Source organism: Festucalex cinctus, chromosome 17 (assembly GCF_051991245.1).
Source record: "Festucalex cinctus isolate MCC-2025b chromosome 17, RoL_Fcin_1.0, whole genome shotgun sequence".
Lineage (NCBI taxonomy): Eukaryota > Metazoa > Chordata > Actinopteri > Syngnathiformes > Syngnathidae > Festucalex > Festucalex cinctus.
In genome coordinates, this window is record NC_135427.1 from 20,513,078 (window position 1) to 20,539,988 (window position 26,911).

A 26,911-nucleotide genomic window follows, 5' to 3' on the forward strand; every position below is an offset into this window, starting at 1 on the left:
GCCACATAAGGAAGGGACACCTCCCAGTCCCCAAGTGCGATCACAAATACAAAAATGAAGGGAGCTATTAATACTGTATGATTGAATTTGTAATACAAAAAGGGCAAATGTGAGAATAACAGCCATCAATTTTCTTGACCGCTTATTCCTAACAAGGGTCGCGGGGGGTGCTGGAGCCTATCTCAGCTGGCTGTGGGCAGTAGGCGGGATACACACTGGGACTGGTTGCCAGCCAATCGGAGTGAGAATAACATATGTACACAAAAAGGGAACGAAAGGAGTCACAAGACGGTTTTCACCATGTATGTTTGTATATATATTATCAACGATGGAAGCACTGTGAGTAGTAATCCTGGTAGGTTGAGATATCATGGGAGATACACTAGCAGTTTCCATATAGTTTGTAAAGTCATTTGTTGTGACAGTATTACCCAAATCAATATTAAAATCACCACATGGAATTATTGATTTGTTAGTATCATCTTCAAACATATCCATGATTCTATTTGTCAACAAATCAACTCCTGGCCCAGGCTATGTGATTACTATATTTTTATACAAGTGATTAATGTATTTTTCCCTCTATCATGAATTATTTCTATTGTTACTATTTCCATCAAATTAATCACACTCATACTTTTCTATTCTTTGATTTTACAATTTAAGCTTGTATCGACATAGAGAGCAACGCCTCCACCAGTTTGACCCAATCTATTTACATAGTACGTATTATATCCTTCAATTTGTACATCTTAGCACAGATTAGCATGACAAAATCCTAAAACACACAGCCAAAATTGTTAAGAAATAGTTCATAGACAAAAATATTCTATAGATAATAGTCTATATGCTGGGATAGGCTCCAGCACCCCTGTGATCCTTATAAGGAATAAGGGGTCACGATAATGGATGGATGGATATATTGCCTGCCTTGCACTTGCACAATTTGCATTTTCGTTTTGTTTTTTTATCTTGATGTATCTCATTATACGATGTATAATGACAATAAATGACATTCTTTCTATTCTATATGTGTGGGGGTGTGCATGCGTGTATGTGTGTAGCCTAATAGACCGAATCTGCTCTCCCCTAAAGCTTTTTAGATGCATTCATTTTGTAGTTGAATCACTGCTGTTTTCATTATAAAATGTGTCAGAAAGAAAATCAATCAATTAATGACATAAATTATTTAACTACTTTTTGCTCTCTATTCCTGTTTTTTTTTTTTCATTTTATCTAGGTAGCTGAAACATCAAACAGTTTCCTGAATCGTTTGCTGAATAGAGACATCATCACAAGAGTAACATATAAAAGTAAGTAGTTGTCTTAAAGGTTCTGTCCACGGTATTTTAAGAACCGTCTACAGTTAGCTATAAGCATATAATGTTTAAATCTTACCTTTGACACCATGGCAATGTAATTTCTTATGAAATACAAGTTATTTTGCTGGTTATTTGTCCAAAACGGACGTATGACGCCTGGTTCAGTAAAACCCTGCATCTCCCTGTGTGACTGCCGCGCCGCAATCGCGCACTCCTCCGCGACTGGCGAGATCAGCGAGCCACTGCAGTACAACCACGTCTTCTTGAAATGTAGAAATTGGGTGTATGTTCAATTCTTCAATAAACATTTGAAACAAAACAGCTCGTTTGCTGCAAGAAATCGTAGTGGAGGAGGAGGGGATACGAAAAAAAAAAAAAAAAAGCAAACCCAGTACCTTCCACTTAAGCCTGGTACACATATAAGGATTTTTCAAATCTTCAAATATATTTTATCTTTGTCAGATACCACACATAAAGATAGTAACATCGGGCATTTAACAGCTTTGGTCGTATTGTGTGTAAGGTGCGCAGATAATCTCATCACAGCTCCCTCACAAACATAAAGATTATCATCTCAACACTGGTCAAGATTCCAGTCCTCCGTGAGAGACCTCTTGCGTGATTATACGTGACCTAATCAAAACCGGAAGGGAACAAAAATAAAACAACTGAAACGACTTGAAAACGACGAGACACACCATGGAAGTCAACAAACGCGACGAACTGGAAGTAATGATGGTGGTTTGCGGACTACTTCTCCCATGAGCCGGCCCTCCATGGTAGAGGTCCAGTGGACATTGTGCTTCTGGTCGGACATATTTTCTGATATGCTTGTTGTTGTTGTTTTTGTATATGCACACTTCCGTCTTTTTCACTTAAGGCGCCTCCTGATTGGCTACATTCTGTTTGACGTCACAGCTGGTGGCGCAGACGCACCTCGGCGTCCCCGCTGACGTTAAGATTTTTCTCGTAAATATTGAACTGTTCATTAACTCTTTGACCTCCAAAAATGTTTTATAACGATTAGTAAAATCACGATGTATGCCGCCATAAGCGTTAAATGATATCAACTACGTTTTTTGTTGTTTTATTTTTATTTATTTATTTTTTTATCAATGGGCAGTTCACCGTTGACACGACGAGGAAAGGTAGGACTCAGACGCAGGATAAAGGTAGGCCACAAAGGCAACAGGTTTATTTCCGGCCAACAGCTGTCTCCTCTCAACCTGAGAGGAGAAAGGGGAATCAAAAAGTGGAGAACTAAAAACGCTCCACTGGGGAGGAAAAAACAGGCAAAAGGTACAGGGGACAACAAAAAGCGCTCCGCTAGGGAGGAAAAAAGGTTCAAGGCACAAGGGGTAACTAAGGGCGCTCCGCTGGGGAGGAAAAGCCACAAAAACAAGGCAAAACAACAAGGCAACGGGAACAAGGACTCGAGGACTGTGGGACGCTTCCATGCACTGAAATGTGTGACACTTCGGCACTGAGGGGAGAATGCAGGTGGCTTTTATTGTCTGGGTTGATTGGTGACAGGTGCTGATAATCATGGGAGGGAACCGGTAATTAGGGAGCGGCAGGAAGGGCAAGTGACCTGGGGTGAGAAGGGAATCAAAATAAAACATGAAACATGACTATGAAAAATAAAAGCATGGGCCGTCACGCCGGTGGCGGCGTGACAACCGTCTAAATGCAGCATGTGCCGCATGTCACTTCAGCATGTCCACTCGAAAAAGTCACCGCTCGCCACTACTAAACATAGATATCAATAGCTTTTATTTTTAAGTTGGACATTGGAAGTAATTGTTATGGCGGCTGACTTGACTTTAGTGCTGTCACTAACGACTTTTTGAAAAATTGAGTCACCTAGCAATTATTCCATCGATTAATAGCCCCGCCCCCATTTTTTTTTTTTTTTTTTTTTTTTTTTTAAGTCCACTAAGGTTGAACCTGAGTTGAATTTAGTGTACATGAATACTCATTGTTTCTTATTTTCTGCACACACATACACATATTACACAAACACCAATAAAATTTGCCTATGCTAAATGATTAACAATTGTGATTAGCATTAGCCATGAATAGACTAGAATCACTTACTTATTGTACTTTTCCTGAAAATCACTTCATAGTCCAACATAATGAAAAATCCAATTTGATCACAATATTAATGCACTTAGCCAGCATAAAAAGACTAATTTTGTTTTGTAGTGTAAACTCACTAGTTATTGGTAACACCTTCTTTCAGCATAAAAAAAATACCCAAGAAGACATGGAGATCGCCAGATGGAAATACATTTAATGAAATCAATTATATTTGCATCTCCAAGAGATGACATTCGTCGTTACAAGATGTCAGAACTTACAGAGGAGCAGATATTTCATCCGATCACTACATGGTGATTGTAAACCTAAAATTGAGACTCAAAAAATTACTAAAAAAAACAACCGTCAAAACTGTACCAGATTGAAAAGTTGAAGAAACAAGACATTTCAAAAGCATTACAACTAAAAATGGAAAGCAAATTTGAGGTACTTGTAAATAATAAAGATATTGAAGAGAATTGGACAGTCTTTGCTGAAACAGTGAAAGAAAAAATGATTGGTTGAAGAAGAGGACATTACGTTTGTTCACATCTTGCCAAGTCTGTCCACGTCTGCCAAGTCTGTCCATGTCATACCCAGTCTGTCCACATTCAGTCCAGTCATGGCAACCGGCCTGCTCACATTGTCTGTCACAGTCTGCTCCCGTCCTGTCCGTCACATTTGTTGTAAATAAAGTTCCTCACGTTGCCCTTCCTGTCTGTCTCCCTGCCTTATTTCTCCGTCTTTTGGTCCATCTCCCCTCAGCCACTGAGCTTGTGTTGAATTTGAATTTTGAATATAGAACGGATACTATAGAAACAAAACTTAATAATGACAAATGACATCAAAAGTAATGGATGTGAAATAATTAGTAATAACAATGATTAGCATTAAATATTGCATTTGTACTAAAAAGTTGTCCAAGCAGGGTTCCAATCCAGGTCCTCCGTGCAGCAGACAACTAGTTCTAACCACTGACCTAACTTGTCTGGTTCAACTATCATGGCTTGTTGTATTTATATTGAAAAGTGACATTGATGCAGAAAGCAACGCATAATGGGTCACATGTGTTTAATCATATCAGTGATATTATAATGCATTTCCTAATATGATATTCAGTTGGTTATCATGTAATCACTTGGCATAATTGACATGGATACATTTGCAATGTACAGTAAGAGCCTGCGACCTCCTGGTTACTGAACAATGCACTATACAAAGTGATCCACTGAACAGTATCAGACAGCTGGTAATGATGATCAGTTGTGTGTATGGAAATGGGCGTGAAAAGTGGAACTCGATTGCAAATAGCTGAATGCTAAGCTGAATGCTAATAACTGCATGCTAGTGAAGGAAATAGAAAGAAATTCTGTGAAAATTACAAAGTAATTAACTAATAATTACTAGTAAAAGTACAGTAGTAGTAGTAGTAGTAGAAACAGTAATTACTAGTAATTATTAAGTAGTAACTTCTAGTTAACTCATTCGCTCCCAGCAATTTTCACAGAAACAATCCCGTTCTCTCCCAGCTGTTTTACTGGATTTTGACTTATTTTACAAGGCCTGCAGAATATTGTGTTCTATTGCTATAAAAACATGGAACCTATCAAAATAAAGATTAAAGTCTCTTCTTTCATCAGGAAAAAAAGTATATTTCTATCTGTTTCCGTTTTGCAGCAATTAGCATACTAATTAGCATTAGCTAAGTTTAATCAATTTTCACAAATCAATTTAGAATTGTGAGTAATTGACCTGTTTTTCAACATGGCCCTGGTTGATCTCCTTTGCTCTGCTGCCACCTGCTGGGCGTTTGTGTAATAACTACCATTTCTGCAAACGTTCTGTGCAGTTGAGGCTGCATCAAAGCCTTCTGTATGCTCTAGTATAAAAAACAAAAAATAAACAAAAAAACTTCTAAATACGTCTTTGGGACACTTACAACATTTGAAATAGAACATATTTATACGTTTTTGGGAGATAATTAGTTAAAGGTGGATTCAATAATATTCTCGAAAAATGGAAGCCAACATCTGTTTCTCACGTTTAAAAAACTGACCATCCTACCAGCTCTCCTGCTTGTCTGGGGGAAACACCTCTCAAATGTCGCTAACGTCCGAGCTCATCTTCAACATCTTCATCAGTCTCTGCAGCCGGCCTCGCTTCATATGGATGTCCTCTTGTGGCTCTCAGCTGTTTTCAAAGTACGCGGTCAGCTCGGTGGAGCTAAAACGTTGAATGGCCGAATCCGAAGCTCACTACACGAAGCTAGCTACATGCTACAAACACTCGAAGTGCGCATGCGCAGCTAGGAACGAGCACGCATGACGTTGTTACGCATATTGATTGACAGGATCAAGAAACAATCGTTAAGATGATCCACCCGGAAGACGCAGCCACAAAAATATCCTTGAACCCAATATGAAATGACAAATACAAACCCATCCACCCATTCTCAGTCAGTAGTCAGCAGTAGTCACCTACCATAAATTACGAGTAAAGTTTTCTCATTCATCTATTTATAAGCAATGCCTATACTCCTTTTTCACATCTTTGGGTGCTGGTGCTGCAAAAGAGGGATTATAAGCAAACTTCAGCTAAAATCAGCCCAAAAAAAACTTGGCACAAAACACAATTACTCGTCCAATCAGATGGCACCTGAAAGTAACGTCACTTTCGCAGCGTTCTATTCATAACATTATTCATGATCATCATCGGACTACTGCAATTGGCTGGGAACCAGTTCAGGGTGTATCCCGCCTACTGCCTGAGGCCGGGCTGGGATGGGCTCCAGCACCGCCGCGACCCTTGTGAGGAGTAAGGGGCCTAGACAATGGATGGATGGATCATCGGACTAACAGAAGGCAAATTTATCAGCCAACGAGAGAAAACATGTCTTCAGAAATTCATTTTGTCATATCTAGTGATATTTATGTGATTTAAAACATTAAATACAGTTTATAATGTTATTGTTTGTAAAAAAAAAAAAAAAAAAAAAGAACCACTCATTCTGTTTTATGCTAGCATCCGCTGGCTACTTTATTTTTCGTAGTCCCTTCTCAATCCTCTCTGACAATCCCAGAAGCCCCCGGTCCCTTGAGGCTACACTGCCATCTATTGGTCAGTACACATCACTACATTTACTTTTACAAAAACAGTAACAGACTTTTCTCTTTCTGAAGCACAAAGTATTAAAAGTACATTTGGTCAAACAAAAACACGATTGTGAAGATATGGGTCCAATTATTGCATAGAGCAGCTTTAAGTTTAAATAACATTCAAAATACTTTTTGTCTTTATTTTTTATTCTACAAAGAAATTGTCATCGTTATTGGAAAATCGTGTTTGAGAGAAAATAATTGGGTTTTTCTTGTTAGGCAAAATCGAACAGCTCTACCCATCACAACTGTGACCCGAGTGAGAATAAGCGCTTCAAACAATACAAATGTTAAATTTAGTTGGTCAGTGTAATTCTTTTCTACTTAATTTTTAACCAGGCTGTTTTTGTCTTCTCATTGCTTCTTTCAATGCAGATGATGCTTATCTTCTGACTGGACTAAATATAGAAGAGATCTATCCAGAAACAAGTAGTTTTATCACATATGATGGCTCAATGACCATCCCTCCATGTTTTGAGACTGCCACGTGGATCTTGATGAACAAGCCAGTTTACGTCACACGCATGCAGGTGAGCCTGAATTAGTTGCTGAATTCAGAAATAGAGACATCTCAGCACTGGTGATGTTGCCAAAAATACAAATAAATATGGACAAAATTTAAAAGGTCAAATACAAAAACTTGTCAACCACCTTTTTGACATTCTAGCCTAGGCGGGAGTGTGCCAAAAAACGTCACCCCAAGCTTCTAAAGCACTCGGAGACTTAGAAGGCAGTATCTTATTTTGAAATGGCTTGGTCAAAACCATCAAAAAGCCCAAAACGGGTCACAATACTGTTACAGGTTAAATGGTTCCAGTTTTTAAACGGTTCTGAAATCGGTACCTAAAAAAAATACATAACTGCACTTTTTTTTTCTTTTTCTTTTTTCCCCCAAAAACAATACCCTTTTATTAGCAGGGTTAAATTGAACATATTATTGTAAGGGAAATTGGTCAAATTAATTGCTAAATCAATATTGTTAATTATTTAATTAATAATCATAGCAATTCATTCATTACTTGAAGGAGACTCAAACTTAATTTTGAGTTCGCCTGCGCAGCACCACATCTTTTTTTGATAGTTTTATCAGGATAACCAATAAGAACCTCGTTGAATCAGTCATTAAGATGAAGGATTGTACCTTTTTTACAATTTTGTGAGTTCTTTGTTCAGCATAGAGGTTACTATAAATTGATGAAGCACACAGTAAAAACCCAGGTTTTGAGTCTGTGCATTTTATTTTCTTACCTATGTGGGAAAATCTACTTGTAATTTAAAAAGAAGCAAAACTAACTGCTGTGATAGGAAATAAAACAAGAACTAAAATGATAAAAACAAAAACAAAGATAAACTGTCTTAATGAAGGTGATGGACTACCTAATCTAACCAACATGGGACCCTTATTTAACCTTGCACCAATTAGTACAATCTGGCTAATGCCTGCAAAGTTACACTTATCGATGGTCTTGTGGTGATCCGAGAAGTGTAGGACCCTGGATTGGCGATTCACCAAGCCCGTTCTTTGAAGAAGAAGGTTCAGTTCAGGAGAGGGACAGAGAGAGTGAGGTTCACCGGCTGGGCACAGGAGACTCATGAAGGAACTGTTGAGGCAATCCCTCGGAAGTCGACCTGCTGGAGAGGGGCCTTTTGGTTGGGCCTCAGAGTGCTTGGACTGTCAGTCAGGGGGCTGTCTGTTTGTGGGGGATGCTATTGCCCCCCCCCCCCCCCAAAAAAAAAAAAAAACACACGGTGGCATGTCCAGGACACAAGAAATTAAATTCCTTTGTTTGTGATGAGGTTGCTAAAGTTACGACCGGCCGATAATCGTTACATTAGAAATTAGGGGTGTGAATTGCCTAGTACCTGACGGTTCGATTCGTATCGCGATTCACAGGTCACGATTCGATTCGATACCGATTAATCCTGATACGAATTTATAAGTCGATTGTTGCAATTTTTTTCATTCAAATTTAGAAAATACTAATCAGTAAGCTTGTAGAGTGTAAGATTTGTATGAAAATGTATTATTTATTTATCTGAAATTTCAGTCTTATAGAGGTTGTAATCTGTTTCATGTTTGAACAGCATTAAAATAAAAATATTAAGGCTTAATGTTCCGTTCATATAACATTCTTCCATGCTTAAGGTGTGAATCCTAACCCGAAGTAAGACATTTTGTTGAATATTTTTCCATTAAAAATGGAAGTTTAAAAATCGATACAGCCGCCTATTGAATCGATTCGAGAATTGCGCGATGTAGTATCGCGATATATTGCCGAATCGATTTTTTTTAACACCCCTATTAGAAATAAAGGTGAAAGGAGTCACTGTGGTAACTGAAAGCCAGAAATGAAAATATTACTATCAAAATAATTTAGAAGATATACCTACTACGCCCATTCTGATTAACAGCTCACGACAACATTTAAAATTTAACATGTTTAACATATGGTCTTCAAATTTTATGACTATTTAAAACACAGCCCGAGGCAGGAGGAATAATCGAGACCTAGCCAACAATCTTTAGCTAATCTTTCTGTTGTGTTGCTAAAATACTTTTGAGTTTCACAGAAAACAGAAAGTAAGCACCAAGTGGAAGTATACAGAGCCACGTACAAGTTTGTCACACACATGCTGTCGAATGGCAATGGTCTTTGCTAACAAGTTTGCTAACCAAAGTTAACTACCGGCGGTAGTTAACAGTGGTACCTCGACTTACCAACGTCCCTTCAGACAAAATTTTCAAGTTAGGAAATGCCTCAACAGGAAAATATTGCCTCTTGTTACAAAAGAAGTTTCAGGATACGAAAGGTAAAAATACAGTATCGGCTGCCATTCGCAGCTCCCAGAGTTTACCGAACGCAAAATACTTACAGCTGCTCTGCCATTGGCTATTACCTTAGCATACTTTATGTCTCCATGTGTGTAAATTGATAGATAATAGATATGTGTGTATGTAGTGTGCTCGTCATTCGCCCCTCGGGCCATGAGGTGTTCAGATAGTTTTACGTAACTGTATTAAAGGCCCAGTCTGCCGGTTTCACTCAGGAAAAGGCACTTTTTAAATACAGGATTTAAACAAACAAGCTCCTGGGGGTTTAGGACAAAATCACCACCAGACATTACCAGAAGCCCAGATCTGTAAACTGAGAAGTAGTTTGTTTGTTTAAATCCTATATTTAGAAAGTGCATTTTCCTGAGTGAAACCGGCAGACCAGGCGTTTAACTAACGGCCGACAAATTTGTGCAAAAATTCAAACAATTGGTGATTGATGAAGGCTATGTTGCACAGTAAGTTTTTAATTGTGACGGGCCTTTTTTGGAAAAAGATGCCTTGCCGTACCTAAAGTTTCCATGAAGTTTCGAAATTTGTTAAAAAGAATCACCCAGAAAAAGTGTTCACCAGTCGGGCGATCGCACACTATGAGGATGTTTGCGTTGGACATTTTTGAAGGATTGTTAAAAAAGCAAACATCCTTGGATCAGTTCTTTACAAAACACCAGGCAAAAAACACTTCTGAGAGAGAACATGAACCAAAGAGGGCAAAAAACGAGGTAAAAAGGTAAGTGACTATAATTTTAATTCTTTACTCTATTCTTTGTTTTTTACATTATGCACAACTCTCATTTATTGTGCAATAATCTAATTGTAACATGTATTTGTTACATGTTTTGATGCATTTTTATGCTTTATAAAATATTTATGTCTGAATGTTGGGAGGCTTGGAACAGATTAGTGCAGTTACATTGAAAATGGGCCTCTACTTACAAAATTTTCTAGTTAAGAACTTTCTTCCAGAACCAGTTAATTTCGTAAGTAGGGGTACCACTGTATGCAAGATTTGCGGTTGGCATAAATGATGAGACTGAGCCTGCTGTCAATGTCATCAATTGGGTAGATGCCACGACTTTCGTAAGTCACACACTCATGCCGTCTCCGGCGCGTTCAAACACTCGCAAACCTACCCCTGCACCCCCCAAACATGTACCGATCAGCAGGAGCGCGCAGGGCATGTCAGCTCTCTGAAATGCTTTGAATAACTGAGGCAGACACAACAGGAACACGCAACCAAGGGGCACAAGGGCAGAAGAGCAAGCAACGGACGCGGCCCACATGTTGCAAACGGCAACCCGAAACAGCGCCGGCGTCGGAAGTCATCTGTCATCTGCCATTTCAAAACATACTGGCAGTGGCTTTGAGTGGGACTTTGTTTTATTTGCCGAGTCCGACTGCTGTGCTGAAGTGCTTGGATTTTTGGCACGTAATTTGTCAAACACTGTTTACGCACTGCTCAGGTTTTATAAGGACTCCATGAGTCTGCAAGTGTTTAATTAAAGTTGAGGTGTACCTCCCAAAAGTTTTACTACACCTGTTGCATGTTGCACTCCCAAAGTCACCCTTCTTTGGTGAAAAGTGAAGCCATACCATTTTTCTTTCGGCATCGCATCACTTCAATGTTCTACTGTAGCGCAGGTCACGTATGTTGACACTGGAAATGCAAGCGGGCATACCGAAATGAGGCACCGAAATGTTTGTTTTCATTCGGTCTAGTTACTACCGGTTAGGTCCAGTGCTGTATTAGTAGAGACTTTTGGTACCCAACTGTCAGGTTTACCTGTTTGACATCTATTAAACACGACACAAAAAGGAGAGAAGACACTCATTTCAAGGCTCGCGAGGAGAGGAACTGACTGATACAATTCACTACTGGCGCTCTGACAAAAATCCCCTCCTCACCCTCTATTTATTTGTTTTCCACACCCCTAGTTACATAGGTGTTCCAACCTTAATAATGGAAATGCAAAACATAGTTGTAACACAGTACACTTGTTTGTCTATGTGTGTGCATGTGAGTGGAATATTGCTGAGTACATGTGTGGTCAAGTTTGCAATCATTTCTTAACACAAAACAGGCGGCCTCAGCAGACTGACTCTAACCATTCTGCTGTGTTAGATATTCTGGTTCTTCAGCTTCTTTAGTCATCTTCATATAGCAAGGCAATGTGAATGCGAGTGCGGAGCAGAGCAAAGCATCTTCAACTTCATGGCCGCCGGGTTGATGACAGAGTCGATGACGAAAGGACCAATGTAGCGCGGCCCCAGTTTCCTCGATTCTCCGGCCAGTTGCAAGTCCCGTGTCGAAAGCCACAGTCTCTCGCCCGGCTGATAGGTGGGGGCTGGAGCCCGGTGTCGATCCGCGATCCGCTGATTCCGAACCGCGGTGCGCCCCAAAGCCGCCCTGGTGTCTCGCCACACCCGTCAAGCCCTGCGAAGGTGAACCTGGACAGAAGGAACAGAAACACCCCTCTCCTGTGTTGGAAAAATCGGGGGTTGGTAACCCTAGGCCGTTTGGAATGGCGACAGTCCAGTGGCTGAACAGACAAGGGAGTTGTGGGCGTACTCGACCCAAGGTAAGTGAGTGGACCAGGTCGATGGGTGTTGCTGGCAGACACACCGAAGAGCTGATTCGAGGGTCTGGTTTGAGCGCTCTGCCTGTCCATTAGTCTGGGGATGGTACCCAGATGATAAGCTGGAAGTGGCCCCCAAAGCCTTGCAGAAGATTTTCCAGACACGGGAGACAAATTGCGGCCCTCGGTCTGAGACCAGGTCCACCGGGATGCCGTGGAGCCGAAACACCTCCCCAATGAGAATCTTCGCTGTCTCCAGGGCTGAGGGAAGCTTTGGCAGCGCAACAAAATGGACCATCTTTGAGAAACGGTCCACCACATTCAGGATGACCGTCTTCCCCCGTGACTTTGGGAGGCCTGTAACAAAGTCCAGCGCGACGTGAGACCATTGGCGAGCCAGAATCGATAAGGGGCGGAGCAGCCCAGCAGGGGGTTGGTGAAATGGCTTGTTCCGAGCTCAGACAGAACATGCAGAGACGAACTCACCAATGTCCTTCCGAAGCCCTGGCCACCAAAACCTCTGGGCTACGAGGAAAAGAGTCCGGCCTCTCCCTGGATGGCAAGCCAACTTGGAGGAGTGATCCCAATCCAATACCTCCGGGCGCAGGTGGACCGGAACGAACAGTTTGTCTGTTGGGCATCCATTGGGTACATGAGTGTCCTTGATGGCGTCTGCCACCCTTTTTTCAACCACCCATTGGAGAGCCCCCACCACCCGGGTTGCCGGAACAATAGTCTCTGGGGTCGCGTGGTCCTCAGGCGGACCAAACATCCGGGACAAGGCGTCGGGTTTGGCGTTGCGTGACCCAGGGAGGTAAGTGATTGTGTAGTCGAAGCGAGTGAGGAACATCGCCCATCGGGCCTGGCGTGGGTTGAGTCTGTGGGATAACTTTATGTATGCCAAGTTTTTATGGTCCGTGAAGATTTGGAAAGATTCCACCGCCCCCTCCAACCAGTGCCTCCACTCCCCGGGCGCCAACGCTATTGCTAGCAACTCCCTATTACCCACGTCATAATTGCTCTCGGCAGGGGTCAGGCGTCGTGAGTAAAATGCACATGGATGCAGACGCTGGTCGACTGGTGACCGCTGAGACAACACTGCCCCCACTCCTGTCTCCGAAGCATCGACCTCCACAACGAAAGGGAGAGCAGTGTTAGGGTGAATGAGGACCGGTGCGTTAGAAAATAAATTCTTCAAATGAGAGAAAGCAGCTTCACCCCTTGGGGTCCACCTAAACTGGTCCTTGTTTGATGTAAGCCTTGTCAGAGGTTCCGGCACCATGCTGTAATTTCGAATAAAACGCCTGTAGAAGTTGGCGAAGCCCAGGAACCTCTGCAAGTGCTTACTTGATGTGGGAGACGGCCAGTCGACCACAGCCTGTATTTTGGCTGGATCCGCTTTGAGTTGGCCCTTCTCCACTATGAACCCCAAGAACTGAACCGAAGCAGTGTGAAATTCACACTTCTCAGCCTTGACGTAAAGGCGATTTTCTAGCAGGCGTCGGAGGACTAGTCGGACATGTTGTCGGTGCTCGGGGAGGTTTCTGGAAAAAATCAAAATATCATCAAGGTAAACAAAACAGAATTTGTTTATCATGTCCCGTAGTACATCATTTACCAAGTTCTGGAAAACCGCAGGTGCGTTGCAAAGGCCAAACGGCATAACCAAATACTCATAATGACCCATAGGTGTGTTAAATGCCGTCTTCCACTCGTCCCCCTCCCTCACCCTAACCAAGTGATAAGCATTGCGCAAGTCTAATTTGGTAAAAAATGGTAGCAGACTGTAGTGGTGCGAACGCGGAATCGAGCAGCGGCAAAAGGTATTTATTCGTTACTGTAATGTCATTGAGACCTCGGTAATCAATACAAGGTCTTAGCGTTTTGTCTTTCTTGTCCGTGAAGAAAAACCCAGCGCCAACTGGTGAAGTTGATGGGCGAATGAGTCTTGATGCCAGAGAGGTTGAGATGTATTCGTGGAGTGCTTCCAGTTCAGGCTTTGAGATCTGATATAGTCTTGCGTGTGGCAGGGGTGCGTTGGGAACGAGATCGATGGCACAGTCGTATGGCCGATGAGGGGGAAGAGACAGTGCCCTGTCTTTACTGAAGACCAGTTGCAAGTCATGGTATTCTGGGGGGATGTTGGCCAAGTTCAGAAGTTCTACAGCTATAGCTGGAATGATGGGAGTAGAAATGGCAGATCTCAGACAGTTAGAGTGGTTGGTTATTTCGGCCTTTTTCCAGTCAATGTCTGGGTTATGCATAGCTAGCCAAGTTAGTCCCAACACTACAGGGGCCTTATGCATATGTGCAACAAGAAATTGTCTGTTCTCCACATGGTTACCTGACAAGCGTATTTGCAAAATATCCGTAATATGTGTTACAACGGCCAACAGCCGTCCAGATCAAAAACCTCAGTGGGGTTCTCCAGCTCTAACACTGGGCATCTCAACTTGTTAACAATTGATTCATCCAGAAAACAGTCATCAGCCCCGGAGTCCACCAGGGCTACGATTTCAGCCCTGGCACCATAACCCAACACCTCCCCTCTTAATTGCAGTCTTTTCATCTCCGACGGTTTCAACATGGTAGACGGTGTCGCTGTTGAAACGGCGGGAGAGTACTCACAGTTAGGGAGTGAGGAGGTCCGGGGATTCGTACTGTTGGGCCATCGATCGGGTCTAGCTGGGCAGGTCGCTACGAGGTGCCCCGACACCCCGCAGTAGAAGCAGAGACGGCTTGTCGTCCGTCGTTGGCGCTCCGCCGGGGTGAGCCGTCCTCCTCCCAATTGCATAGCTTCCTCGGGCTGTCGGTGGGCTGGCAGCTGCTGAAGGAGCAGGGAGAAGACCCGGAGCTGGCTCAACCGCGGCTGGCGCCCTCGTCCCCCGGGTGTTGAAGCCTGTGTGTCGCCGTTCCTTGTCTCTCCTCTCGCGGTGACGTTCCCGCATGCGATTGTCCAGCCGTATGGCCAGTCTTATTAGCTCCTCCAAGTTGGTGGTTTCGTCTCGCACGGCAAGTTCGTCTTTGATTGACGGATTCAGTCCTTGACGAAAAACGCTGAAAAGTGCAATCTCATCAAAGCGGCTTTCAGCGGCCAAGATACGAAAATCCGCGACTGACATGTCCCGTTGTTTGAGGCTCAGCAGACAGCTGCCCGCCTCCTTGCCTTTTATCGGGTGATCAAAAACATTGAGAAACTCAGTAAGGAACTCGGGTAAGTAATTGCGTAGTGTGAGGTCCGCGTTGCTTACTGCCAACGCCCAAGCAGCGGCCTGGCCCGTCAAGAGACTCATTATATATGCGATCTTAGATTGATCGGAAACGAACGTACGGGGTTGTTGATCAAAATTCAAAATACACTGGTGAAGGAAATGACTACATGACCCAATTTCCCTCGAGTAGTGCTGCGGATGTGGTAATTTGGGTTCTTTACCATCGTGCGCGCCGGCAAGGGGGGCGGAGGCTTGCGCACTGGATCCAGTTGACGAGCTGGGTGCCTCCTGGGCCGACATCTGGTGAATACGAGTAGCGAGCGAGCAAAGCTGTGTCATGAGGGAAGACACCGCTTCCATTAGCTGTCGAAGGGATTTCTCATGTGTGCCGAGAAGTTGTCCCTGACTAGACAACGCATGGCGAACGTGATCGGGATCTGTGGGATCCATCGTGGTCGGGCTATTATGTTATGTATGTATGTGTGCGTGCATGCGTGTGATAAGGATCCCAGAGCAGATAATTCATGACAAATAACTAGAATTTAATTTAACAAAAGGCGCATGGAAAAAGTTCCAAGGAAGCAACAACGTACAAAGTAGCAAACAATGAAACTATACAAAATAAGTACCAAACAACCGAGAGTGCGCAGGGGGACTAAACCGCCGCGAGCAAGATATCAAAAGGGGAAAACTACTAGGCATAAAAATAACTAAAACGGCCAAAGAACAACTAAGGATGCGCGAGTGGACAAAGCCGCTGCGGACAGGAGAACAAGTCATAAAACAAAACGTAGCAAGACGAGGAACGAGTAGTCGAATTGGCAGCAAGCAAGGGAGCGATGCGGAATAGCCCGGCGTCTCCTGTCCGCAGACACCCGGCTTTTAACCCCTGCTGATTGCAAAGTGACAGCAGATGCGCCGTTGTTGACTCTGCCCCTCTGTCACCATGGCAACTACAAACAGAAAACAAACTCAACAGGTACAAGATAGCCAAAACATAACACTATGAGCAGTGCTTAGTCTGGTCCCTCACCTAGGACCTGTTTGCCATGGATGACCCTGCCAGGGGCATAAAACCCCAGACAACACAAGTCCTAGGATCATTGAGACGCACAAACCCCTCCACCACGGTAAGGTGCCGGCTCACGGAGGGGAGTCCCCAAGTTGATTAGAAAATAAACGTGCACATCAAAACTTGACCATGTGCGTGTTTTAACAATTTATATTAACCTCTAAGCTGGAAAAAGATTTTAGAAACTATTAATAAAGTGTAGCAACCTTCATTTTAATGACTAATTTACAGAGGTTAACATCTGTTATCCTGATAAAACTATGTAAAACACAAAACACGTTGTGGTGCTCCGAAAGGCTAGATCAAGAGTAATTTAAATATTAAACCTGAGTTTCCTACAATGAATGAATCAATCAATTATCCATTTAATAATTAATTGACCGAATTCATCTACTGTTGAAATGGATGAGTTTACATTTCATCATTACTTTGTCATTAAATTGCTCGACAGTTTAATATTCAGAATTTCTATTTGGAGTTACTGTAGACTTACTATTTATACCCTCATCCAAATTATATATTTTACTCTCTAAATCTGCATCTAAGATTGTATATGACTACATGTTCCAATATATGTATTTTTTCTCTTCACTTTTACGCCCATTATCCATTATCCTAACCCATTTTCCTCATTCAATCTGATACAACAGCAATACTTCATTGTCATTTTCTTAAAGGGATCGTTCGGCTTTTTTAACATGAATCTCAATTTGATCCTCACCTCCCGTGTGTACGATCAGCACTGACTTACCCCTGACAGCGTTCTGTGACACGCGTTCTGGTTCGGCGTTGGACGAGAGGAAAATAGTCCAGCAAGCTGGCTGGGGTCTCGGAAATAAAGCGTTTTTCTTCTAAAAAATATTTGTTTTCAAAAGCGTGATACATTTCCATCACAGTACTCTTTTCTGAATAAAGTCAGACGCCATTACCGCCAGCCACTACTTTTCTGTTCGTTCGTTCGTATCACTGCGCGGCGCCCTGTAGAGCGCTAACCGACGCACTGCAGCCAGCTAGCTGGTACTTCCGCCTGAAGTTGTTTGCCTTTTCGGCGGAAGTATCAGCTAGCTGGCTGCAGTGCGTCGGTCATCATGCGCCGCCTGTCCACCTGTGTCTATCGTTGCGTTAGTCTTTTGCTGGCGTAGTTTTTGTTTGTATCCTTCTACTCGGGTCCTCATGCTCCTTTGGTTAATTTAAAAAAGAATAAAAAGAACAATTTCTATTGTGTTGGCCCTGTATTTGATTTATATTATGGGCACACGTTTGTGACAAAATAATCCGGACCCTGCAGAGGCTGATCGCTTACGTAGTGTGTTAGGGAAATTGGGCCAATTAATTATTAAATCAATAACTGTTAATTATTAACATTAATCATCAATTGACTCAATTAATTGAAGGAGACTCAAACTTAATATTTAAATTAATTTTGATCTAGCCTGCGGAGCACCACATCTAATTTTATCAGGATAACAGATGAACCTCATTGAATCAGTCATTAAAATGAAGATTGTACACTTTTTCCAATTTTGTGAGTTCTTTGTTTATCTTAAAGGTTACTATAAATTGATAAAACACACACTCATACACACAGTACACGATCAGGTTTTGATTTTGGGCACGTTTATTTTCTAACCTATGCGGGAAAATCTACTTGTAACTTGTAAGGCCCTTTTGGTTGAGGCCTCAGGGTGCTGTGCTGGCACCATCCGTTTTAGCCTGTGCAGGGACAATAACAACGTATCACTGCACCTGTCGCAGAGCGATGGCCTCCTTGAGTTTGTTGCGTGTATTGATCACGCGAGCCGTGTGCTGGTAGTCACGCTAGCCATGTGCTAGCGCCAGGGGTGGGCACACTCGGTCTTGAGGGCTGGAGTCCTCCAGATTTTGGATGTTTCCCTTCTCCAACACAGCTGATACAAGATCAGCTCATCAGCAAGCTCTGCATAAGCCTGATAACGATCCTGTTGATTAGAATCAGCTTATGTTGGAAGAGGGAAACCTCCAAAACCTGCAGGTCTCCGGCCCTCGAGGACCGAGTTTGCCCATCCCTGTGCTAGCCCTTTTTCTAGCAGCCATGCCAGATGAAGAGGAGCCAAGGGAGAAAGCAGCCAGGAGAGGTCCCAAGGGAAAGAAGAAGAGACAGGCAGGAAGTGTGCCTTTTGTAGTGGGCTTGGCCAGCTCCTCACCAGGGGTCTGTTTCTCGGATTTCACAAGAGAAACTGGGAGTTTAACAGCTTACTGTGAAGTTGGTATAACTCTTAAGTTTGCATTTGGATCCTATGTTAAACGGCTGACTTTTACAGTCCCTGACCCTGGTGGATGGGCGGAACCTCCGTCGTACACCTGTTTGTCATCCAAATCAGCTGGGCATTTAAGCGCTGGATGGAAGCTGGTCGCCCGATTATTGTTGTTTCATGCTTTTTGCCCCAGGTCGATCATGTGTTTACTGCTTGCACCTTTTCTATGTTTAATTAGTTCACGACTCTCATGTAAGTTATTCTGGCTTCTTTGTTCCATGCATAGTATTAGTTTTATTTGTCTCTCTTGTCTTGTATAGTTAGTACTAACCTGGTCCTTGTTTCCTTATCTTGTTTCTTATTTGGGTTTAGTTGCACTCCTTTACACTTTTGTCACTATTATTTGTTTCTTTGTTTCATTCCCCTGCCTTATTTCGGCGACCAACTCATCTGTCAGCCTGTCCACCTGTGTGTATCGTCGCGTTATTCTTTTGCTGGCGTAGTTTTTGTTTGTATCCTTCTACTCATGTCGTCATGCTCCTTTGGTTAAATTAAAAAAGGAAAGAAAAAAAAAAATCCATTGTCTTGGCTCTGCATTGGTGTTATATTCTGGGCACACCATCGTGACAAATTTCATTTTAGTCCTTGTGTCATGAGCTGAGGGTTGGATGCCAAAGCGCAGACACAAATAAGATTTTAACTATTCACATCGAGAGGCGTGGAACAAACTTGACTAGACGAGAAATGAAGAGAGTTGCACAGAGGACAGTGGTAACAGAAGTAATAATCCGACAAACACACACACACTTCTCAGACCGCTACTACAGACAGTGAATCGATCTGATTGGTTGTGACTAAGTAAAGGATCGAAGACTGACGTCACAAAGCTCTTGACATCATATAACATCACATAAACTAAAACCAGTTTAAACTGGTTTGACTGGTAAACTGCTGTTACATCATTACAAAACAGACACTTATTCCATCAGTACATAACAGACACTTGACCTCACGATCATGAACCCAAACTTAATAGGTCATGAACTCAAACACGACCCAGACTGACAGTACCCCCCCACTGAAAGGACGCCTCCTGGCGGACCCCTTACATGACCCTAGTCACGACAGTCAGCATAACATAACCCGCACATGACCCGTGTCACAAAAATAACCCGTACGTGACCCTAGTCACGAAAGTAAGCATAACAAAACCCATACATGACCCTAGTCACGATAGTAAGCATAACCCTTGCATGAATGATACATGTGACCACGGACCTAAATGAGTATAGGTCGCCACAATCCTGCTGGAGGTCGACCAAGACGCCATATGAGCGTCCGGGACGGCAGACGAAGGGTGAAGGTGGCCACAGAACCTGTGCTGCCAGACGAGGAGCAGAGGGCGGCCACAGGGCATGTGCGCTACCGGAACTGGAGCCACAGAGAGATGGCCGCTGGCCGGACACTGGCCGAGCGCTGCCGGAACTGGAACGGGAGAGTCGCCGCAAGGAGGGGACTTGAGACGGCGACGAGGGAACTTCAGCTTGACTTGACACCACAGCGGACGTGGTTCTTGGACTTGAGGCTATAGCAGATAAGGTTCGTGGACTTAAGACCGAGGTTATTGGACTTGATAAAGACGGACTGGACTTGACTTGACTTGAAGCCGGAGCGGACGTGGTTCAGGGACGTGAGACCGTAGCAGACGAGGTTCGTGGACTTGATAAAGATGGACTTGACTTGACTTGGAGCCACAGTAGACGAGGTTCGGGGATGTGTGGCCGCAGAAGAAGAGGTTTGTGGACTTGACGTGTTTTGTGGACTTGAGGCCATAGCAGACGAGGTTTGTGGACTTGATAAAGATAGACTTGACTTGAAGCCGTAGTAGACGAGGTTCAGGGACTTGAAGCTGAGGCAGGGGTGAAGCCTCCGGTCAGTCGGGGAGCGCTGCGAGAGGGCTGCTCCCATCCCGGAGTCCGATACATCAGCATTGGGGATCGGTGCTGGGACAGGCTGACTGGTTGGCTAAAGTCTTTAGCACATCTCTCAGACCAGGACGTCCAAGCAATCGTCCTTGGGAGTCCAGGGCATGGCACATCTTATTTAAGTCTGCGGGATCCATGTGGTCGGATTATTCTGTCATGAGCTCGAGGTTGGATCCCAAAGCGCAGAAACAAATAAGATTTTAACTATTTATTCACATCAAGAGGCGTTGAACAAACTTGACTAGACGAGAAACAAAGAGAGTTGCACACAGGACAGTGGTAAAAGGAGTAATAATCCGACAAACACACACACGTCTCAGACCGCTACTACAGACAGTGAATCGATCTGATTGGTTGTGACTAAGTAAAGGATTAAAGATTGACATCACAAAGCTCTTGACATCACATAACATCACATAGCCTAAAACCAGTTGAAACTAGATGCTGTTACATTAGTTCAAAACAGACACTTGTTACATCAGTACATAACAGACACTTGAGCTCACGGTCATGAACCCAAACTTAAAAGGTCATGAACTCAAATGTGAACCAGATATGACACTTTGAGCTGAATTATCTGTTGAGCTAAGGATGATGAAGATCCCCAGCATCCTGAGAATATGAAACTATTTTTCGTCAAAATATGACGTAGGGTATTATTTTAAGAAGGGTTGCTCAATTTCCAAAATTTTTTTTAAAAACCCCCCCAAAAAAACAGAAATGCGTCTACACTTGAACTCTTCAACTACTTTGTAGCCCTGACTGGGTTTCTTGAATTTAAGCCTGACAGATAATTTAATTTCAAACATTTTCACCACCACTTCTCTTTCTCAGATGCACTCGTTACGCCTCCTGAGCCAGAACCAGCCATCTCAGATCTTCCTGAGCATGAGTGATAATGTCCGTCCAATTCAGCCACTAATCAACCGCTGCATCCGTACCAATATCAACTTCAGCATGCAAGGAAAAGATTGCCCAAACAACAGAGTCCATAAGCTTCAATACAGAGGTAAAAATGTAGAATTGATATATAATACAGCTTGTGAATATTCTCATTCCTCCAGGTCATTTCATTCTCAGGGCATTGAATCGATCGCAACTGGACTGCTCTGTGTTGGAAAACGTTTCACCTCTCATAGTAAGCTTCAACAATTCATGCAACAATGTAATACAACCTTATTGACTCGAGCTACCTTTGAGTAGCTCACGGACAGAATTTCAATCTGAAAATTTCTGTTGCTGTTTATAAACACAACATTCAAAACTGACCCTCGAGGAAGCAGCCAGCCAGGAACGAGCATGACAATAGTCCACCAATCAGGATCGGGCGTTCGCACAGCCAAATGTGGATATGCAGACAAGACAAGACAAAGGACTCAAATCCTAACAGAATCGGAAACAGCCCACCAATCAGGAACATGCGTTCGCACAACTAATTTTGCATATACCACTGATCAGTGGCGTAACATGATGCTGAAAGGTCCCGATACAAAAAAACAAGACAAATTTGGGCCCCCTTCACTCGATTTCGTCCTCCGATCCACCCCCCACACACACACACACACGCACACACAAGTATTGCCATTTGAGAGAAGTGCTTTTAATATTGTGACATTTATATTGAACATTAAAAATGCAATACATTATACTCTGTTTTAAAACTTTTAAATCTGTTTGAAATGCAAAATGATCACTATGCCACCAAAAAAAACAAGTAATTTGGCATAAATTAGAATCCCACTAACTGTACTTAATAACAAAAATAAGTTACTATACTCACTCATTACCTTGCGCGCTGCGCTCAGCAAAGTCCTTTGCGACGCTCCTCAGGTCCAAAGTTGTATCTGTCAGAAAAAAAACAAAAACAAACACCAGTTTCCTTGTTTATTGTATGTGGGGAATGGTCCAGTGGGCCTTGGCAATTGATAAACAGGACTGTCTCAGAAAATTAGAATATTGTGATAAAGTCCTTTATTTTCTGTAATGCAATTTAAAACACACAAATGTCATACATTCTGGATTCACGTTTTTTTGTTTTGTTTTGTTTTAGTTTTTAATTGCAGTACAGAAAATAAAGGACTTTATCACAATATTCAAATTTTCTGAGACAGTCCTGTATTATACAGAAGCTTTATTGCATTGGCGTCAAATTCATGATAGGCGGTGGGGAAGTTGCCTTTTGACTGCCGGGAGAAGCGGGACGCTGCTGACAAGCTACACCTCAACCAACCAACAATCAACAGTTTGCGCACCTCTGGAGAGCCAGCGAGCCATTTACGTCCTGGCTTTGAAAAGTGACGGACGAAATTCTTCCCTGTTTTCGTGATGACTACTTCAGGAGTAGAACCACCACTTGAATTATTCTGTAATGTTTTGTACAAACGCCACCAGCAAATGTTTGGGATGTCACCCGTTTATTCCTCTCATCAAAACGCCACTTTTGGCAGTGGCCGACGCCAAAGAACAGAGTACAACGGCTCTCGATGCTCGCAGGAAAAAAGAACGTTAACTGAACCGCATGCCTCCTCCCCTCCCTCCCGCGACACCTGTTTTGCGTTCACTAACAGTCAGACATAATAGTGCTCAACATAAATGGCAATCCCACTTAGTTCGTTATACGTCTTTTCCACAAAAGTTCTCCGGGAAAAGGGAACTCATTGGGATTTGGCGATGAACTTGAACTGAACAATGACTGTTTACCGCAGAACAAGCCAAGTAAAGCAATTATGCGCATGCACGTTGTCAGATACTCTGCGTGACTGACAGCTTTTTTGTCATTCAAAAGCCGCACATACAGAAACAACGTTCTCGGAACTAACGCTTGATTTCTCATTGTGCATGCACGAAACAAGCTGTCGGCTTCTCCACTCCCCGTGAGGGAAACAGGACAAAATATACAGGAATGTAAGACCAAAACAGTATTGTATTTTAGAAGACACTGACAGAAATATTTTCAAAGATTTTATTTTGAAGGGCTTGGGCAAGCGTTGCATTAACAGCTTATTTAGACCGCACTGCCCTTTACAAAGTGGAGGTTTTTTGACCAAGAGACTGTCCTACCTCCACAGACAGCCATGTCTGGAATTCATGAGACTGACTGTCAGGAGTAAAAAAAAAAAAAAAAAAAAAAAAATAAAACTTTCCAAAAATCTGCCTTATTTTGCAACCGAACAATGAATTATCAAATGTTATGGTTTGCCAGTCTGAAATGTTGACCCCACGAAGTATTGTTAAGGTATTTCATTTGTGTGACATATTCTCCACTGAACGTTTTATTTGTGCATGCTAGGGGTGTAACAAAAAACGATTTGAACCGGAAATCCGGTTTTGATTTGAATGATGCGAGTGCACCGGCACACGGACACATAAATCGGTCTAAAAATAGCTTCAACCGGCCGATAGCCCGGTCAAACGACCTAAATCGGTTTTAGGTCGCTGATACAGCTGCTGAAAACTGTCTTATAAAAGAAACAAAATAGGTGGAGCTGCCAAGGCTGTCAAAATAAAAGCTTTCCAACTAATGCTTGGACGTCAATGCAATTGTTCTGTTACCTGACTTTTTACTTTTGAAATCCTCAGTGTATGGTGTGCATCGCTGGTGGGCTCAAGGCGGCTAGCATGACTCGTCCTCATCAACAGTACAATGCCATCTCGGAATCATATAGAGCCGCTAAATAACGGCGCTAAGAAACTGCTAGTTAACTCATTTGCTCCCAAAAACGTATAAATACAATCTATTTTAACTTTTAAATGTCCCAAAGACATATTTACACGTATTTATGTTTGTTTTTCTTATGCTAGAGCAAACAGAAGGCTTTGATGCAGCCTCTCAACTGCTGAGAACGGATGAAGCAATGGTATTAATTACAAAAATGGCCAGCAGGTGGTTGCAGATTATAAGAGATCGACCAGGGCCATGTTGAAAACAAGCTGTTTCACCACAATTCTAATCAGATTTGTGAATAATGATAAACTTTGTCAGGTGCAGGTGGAGGTGTGGACGAGGACCCAAGTGCAGGAAGCAGGGAAGTGAGGCAGGCTTTCTTCTTCTTCTTCTTCTTCTTCTTCTTCTTCTTCCTCTTCTTCTTCTTCTTCTTCTTCTTCTTCTTCTTCTTCTTCTTCTTCTCCTCCAAAAACAATCATAATTCTGGGGACCGAAACATTTACGAAAACTCACCAAACTGCACACTCCTCGGGCTATGAAAATTGGCAGGCACGTGTACCGTACCAAGACACACAAAAAAAGTCAGTGGAAGCCATATCCTAAAATGTACAGGACGTGATCTATGAATTTTTTAATGTCCAATTTTGGCCCATTTTTGAACATTCACTGTGGTCATACTTTTTATCCCTTTGTTATCAGTTTTTATCCAATTGACTTGACATGTATCATTCATCTCAAGACTTGGGACAACAATTTGGGGGGGAAAAAATCTGGAAATTGAGAAAGAGGAAATGCTTAATAACTCCACTGTAAAAGCTAAAAAAAAAAAATAAAAAATCCCAAACTTCTTAACATCTATATGATAAAATTTTGTTATACATATAGCGCTACCTCGTGGTGACAATAAATGTCGTACTTTACATTTCTATCTGCTGTGCCGAGCCCGTTGAAGGGATCAAGATGTTGATCATACCCCACACCGAATATTATGATGTTTCGGCACAGTGCGTGGTCATGACGATGCCGCAAATTCTGATGATTCGCTGTGACAATAAAAGCTGCTTTAACTTGACCCGGATGATCCTATCTTCTCAAAATTTCACACATTTGATGACAGTCCAGTCCTGAAGACATCTACAAACTTATAGTTCATTGTACTGATACGCCCCCCCCCCCCCCCCCCACCCCCACACACACGCACCCCCACACACACTTTTTTTTTTTTTTACATTTATCTCAAACCATGTTAACTGGATCTACCTCATATTTGCTCAGAAGAGGGTTTCGGCCTTCATGATGGCACAACACGAAGTTTGTGAGTTTTTTGAAATACTATATGTTGGGGCGGAGCATCAAATTTTGCCTTTAATATTTCCATCCATCCATCCATCCATCCATCCATCCATCCATCCATCCATCCATCTTCTCAATAGCTTACTCCTCAAAAGGGTCACGGGGATGCTGAAGCCAATCCCAGCCGGCTTCGGCCAGTAGGCAGGGCACACCCTGAACTGTTTGCCAGCCAATCGCAGCTTTAATATTTCCTTTATGACAAAAGAGGAAATGCTTAATAACGCCGTTGTACACGCTCCAAAAAAAAAAGTGGCCTGGGCTGCTCGCAGCTCAAGTTAGATTTGCGATTGGATGATTTGGCAAGTGGAGGTGGGACTTCCACCTACATATGCAAAAGCTTTCCATTTCCACCTTAAGTCGCGACGGCACAGAGAGATAAAAATAGTCTTTACAGGAATGCATTTTATTCACATGTCCAACGATGATTACACAGCATGAGAAGAAACACAACATAGATCCATCCACTCATTCAATGCCAATACGTTTGTATTTTGAAAATAGTACGTAAATAGAGGTAATTTTACTATGAAAACTTTGTAACTCGAATTGTACTTAGAAAGGGGTGCTCGAGGTTTCACTGCACAAGTTGTCAAGGCTAGGAGCTGATGTTATTACATGACAATACAATGCATTTATGGAGGCTTGATATCAATAGGTATGAATGTAATGCATTTTGTAGATTACTTTCCAACTGCCCTTTTCTTCTGTTTCAGTGAATGGATGGTTGCTAAATTAGGATCCTTCTGAGGAGAAAAATGTCGGCGATTAAGGACATCAAAGCAAAATAATGGATGACAGTTGTGAAATCGCCACGCTTGTCATTTCATCCAAGTCAAGAGGACTTACCAGAATTGTATTTCAACAAATGTATTGATTGTTTCCAAAATATGGAACTTTATAAAGCATGCAGAAATGCTCTGTTTTATATATTAAGAACGATAAATGTATTTCACATACAGCATCTGAAGTGAATATGCTCCTCACATTTCTGCATATATCTCATAACTTTTCATGAGACAACACAATGAAAAGTAGTCAGTGTACAGCTTTTATATATATATATATATATATATATATATATATATATATATATATATATATATATATATATATATATATATATATATATATATGTATATATATATATATATATATATATATATATATATGTATTTTTTTTATATAACTTTATATTAAATCTGGAGTTGGGTGGGTGCCATCCGGCGGATCCAGCTGCGTGCACGCTTCGTTTCCTCCCCGCGATACAGCTGCGGTGCCTGCACCGGCGACTGGAGTCTGGACACCCTTCGAAGGGAGTCTAGCATAGCCTAGCGTGATTTTGGAGGGTCGGACGTCCTCGCGGGGTCGCCAAATCCCACTAGGACTGGCAGTCTAGACTGGTGCAAGTCCAGACCCAAAGTCA

General features: G+C 42.5%; 1 protein-coding gene across 4 annotated transcripts in view; it reads left to right on the forward strand.

Annotated features, from left to right (window-relative positions):
- The window catches only part of LOC144004783 (carbonic anhydrase-related protein 10), a 53,711-nt gene extending 27,262 nt beyond the window's left edge, over nucleotides 1–26,449 (forward strand). For 2 of the 4 annotated variants that reach the window (XM_077502306.1, XM_077502308.1), the window contains 4 exons: nucleotides 1,241–1,313; nucleotides 6,935–7,089; nucleotides 21,306–21,480; nucleotides 26,202–26,449. In XM_077502306.1, the coding sequence (XP_077358432.1) occupies nucleotides 1,241–1,313; nucleotides 6,935–7,089; nucleotides 21,306–21,480; nucleotides 26,202–26,224 (426 nt within the window). In that variant the 3' untranslated portion in view covers nucleotides 26,225–26,449. Of the gene's footprint in view, nucleotides 1–1,240; nucleotides 1,314–6,934; nucleotides 7,090–21,305; nucleotides 21,481–21,551; nucleotides 21,610–26,201 lie in introns of all 4 variants that reach the window. The other 2 variants (XM_077502307.1, XM_077502310.1) reach the window with 2 other exon arrangements.
- Nucleotides 26,450–26,911: the final 462 nt, after the last annotated feature.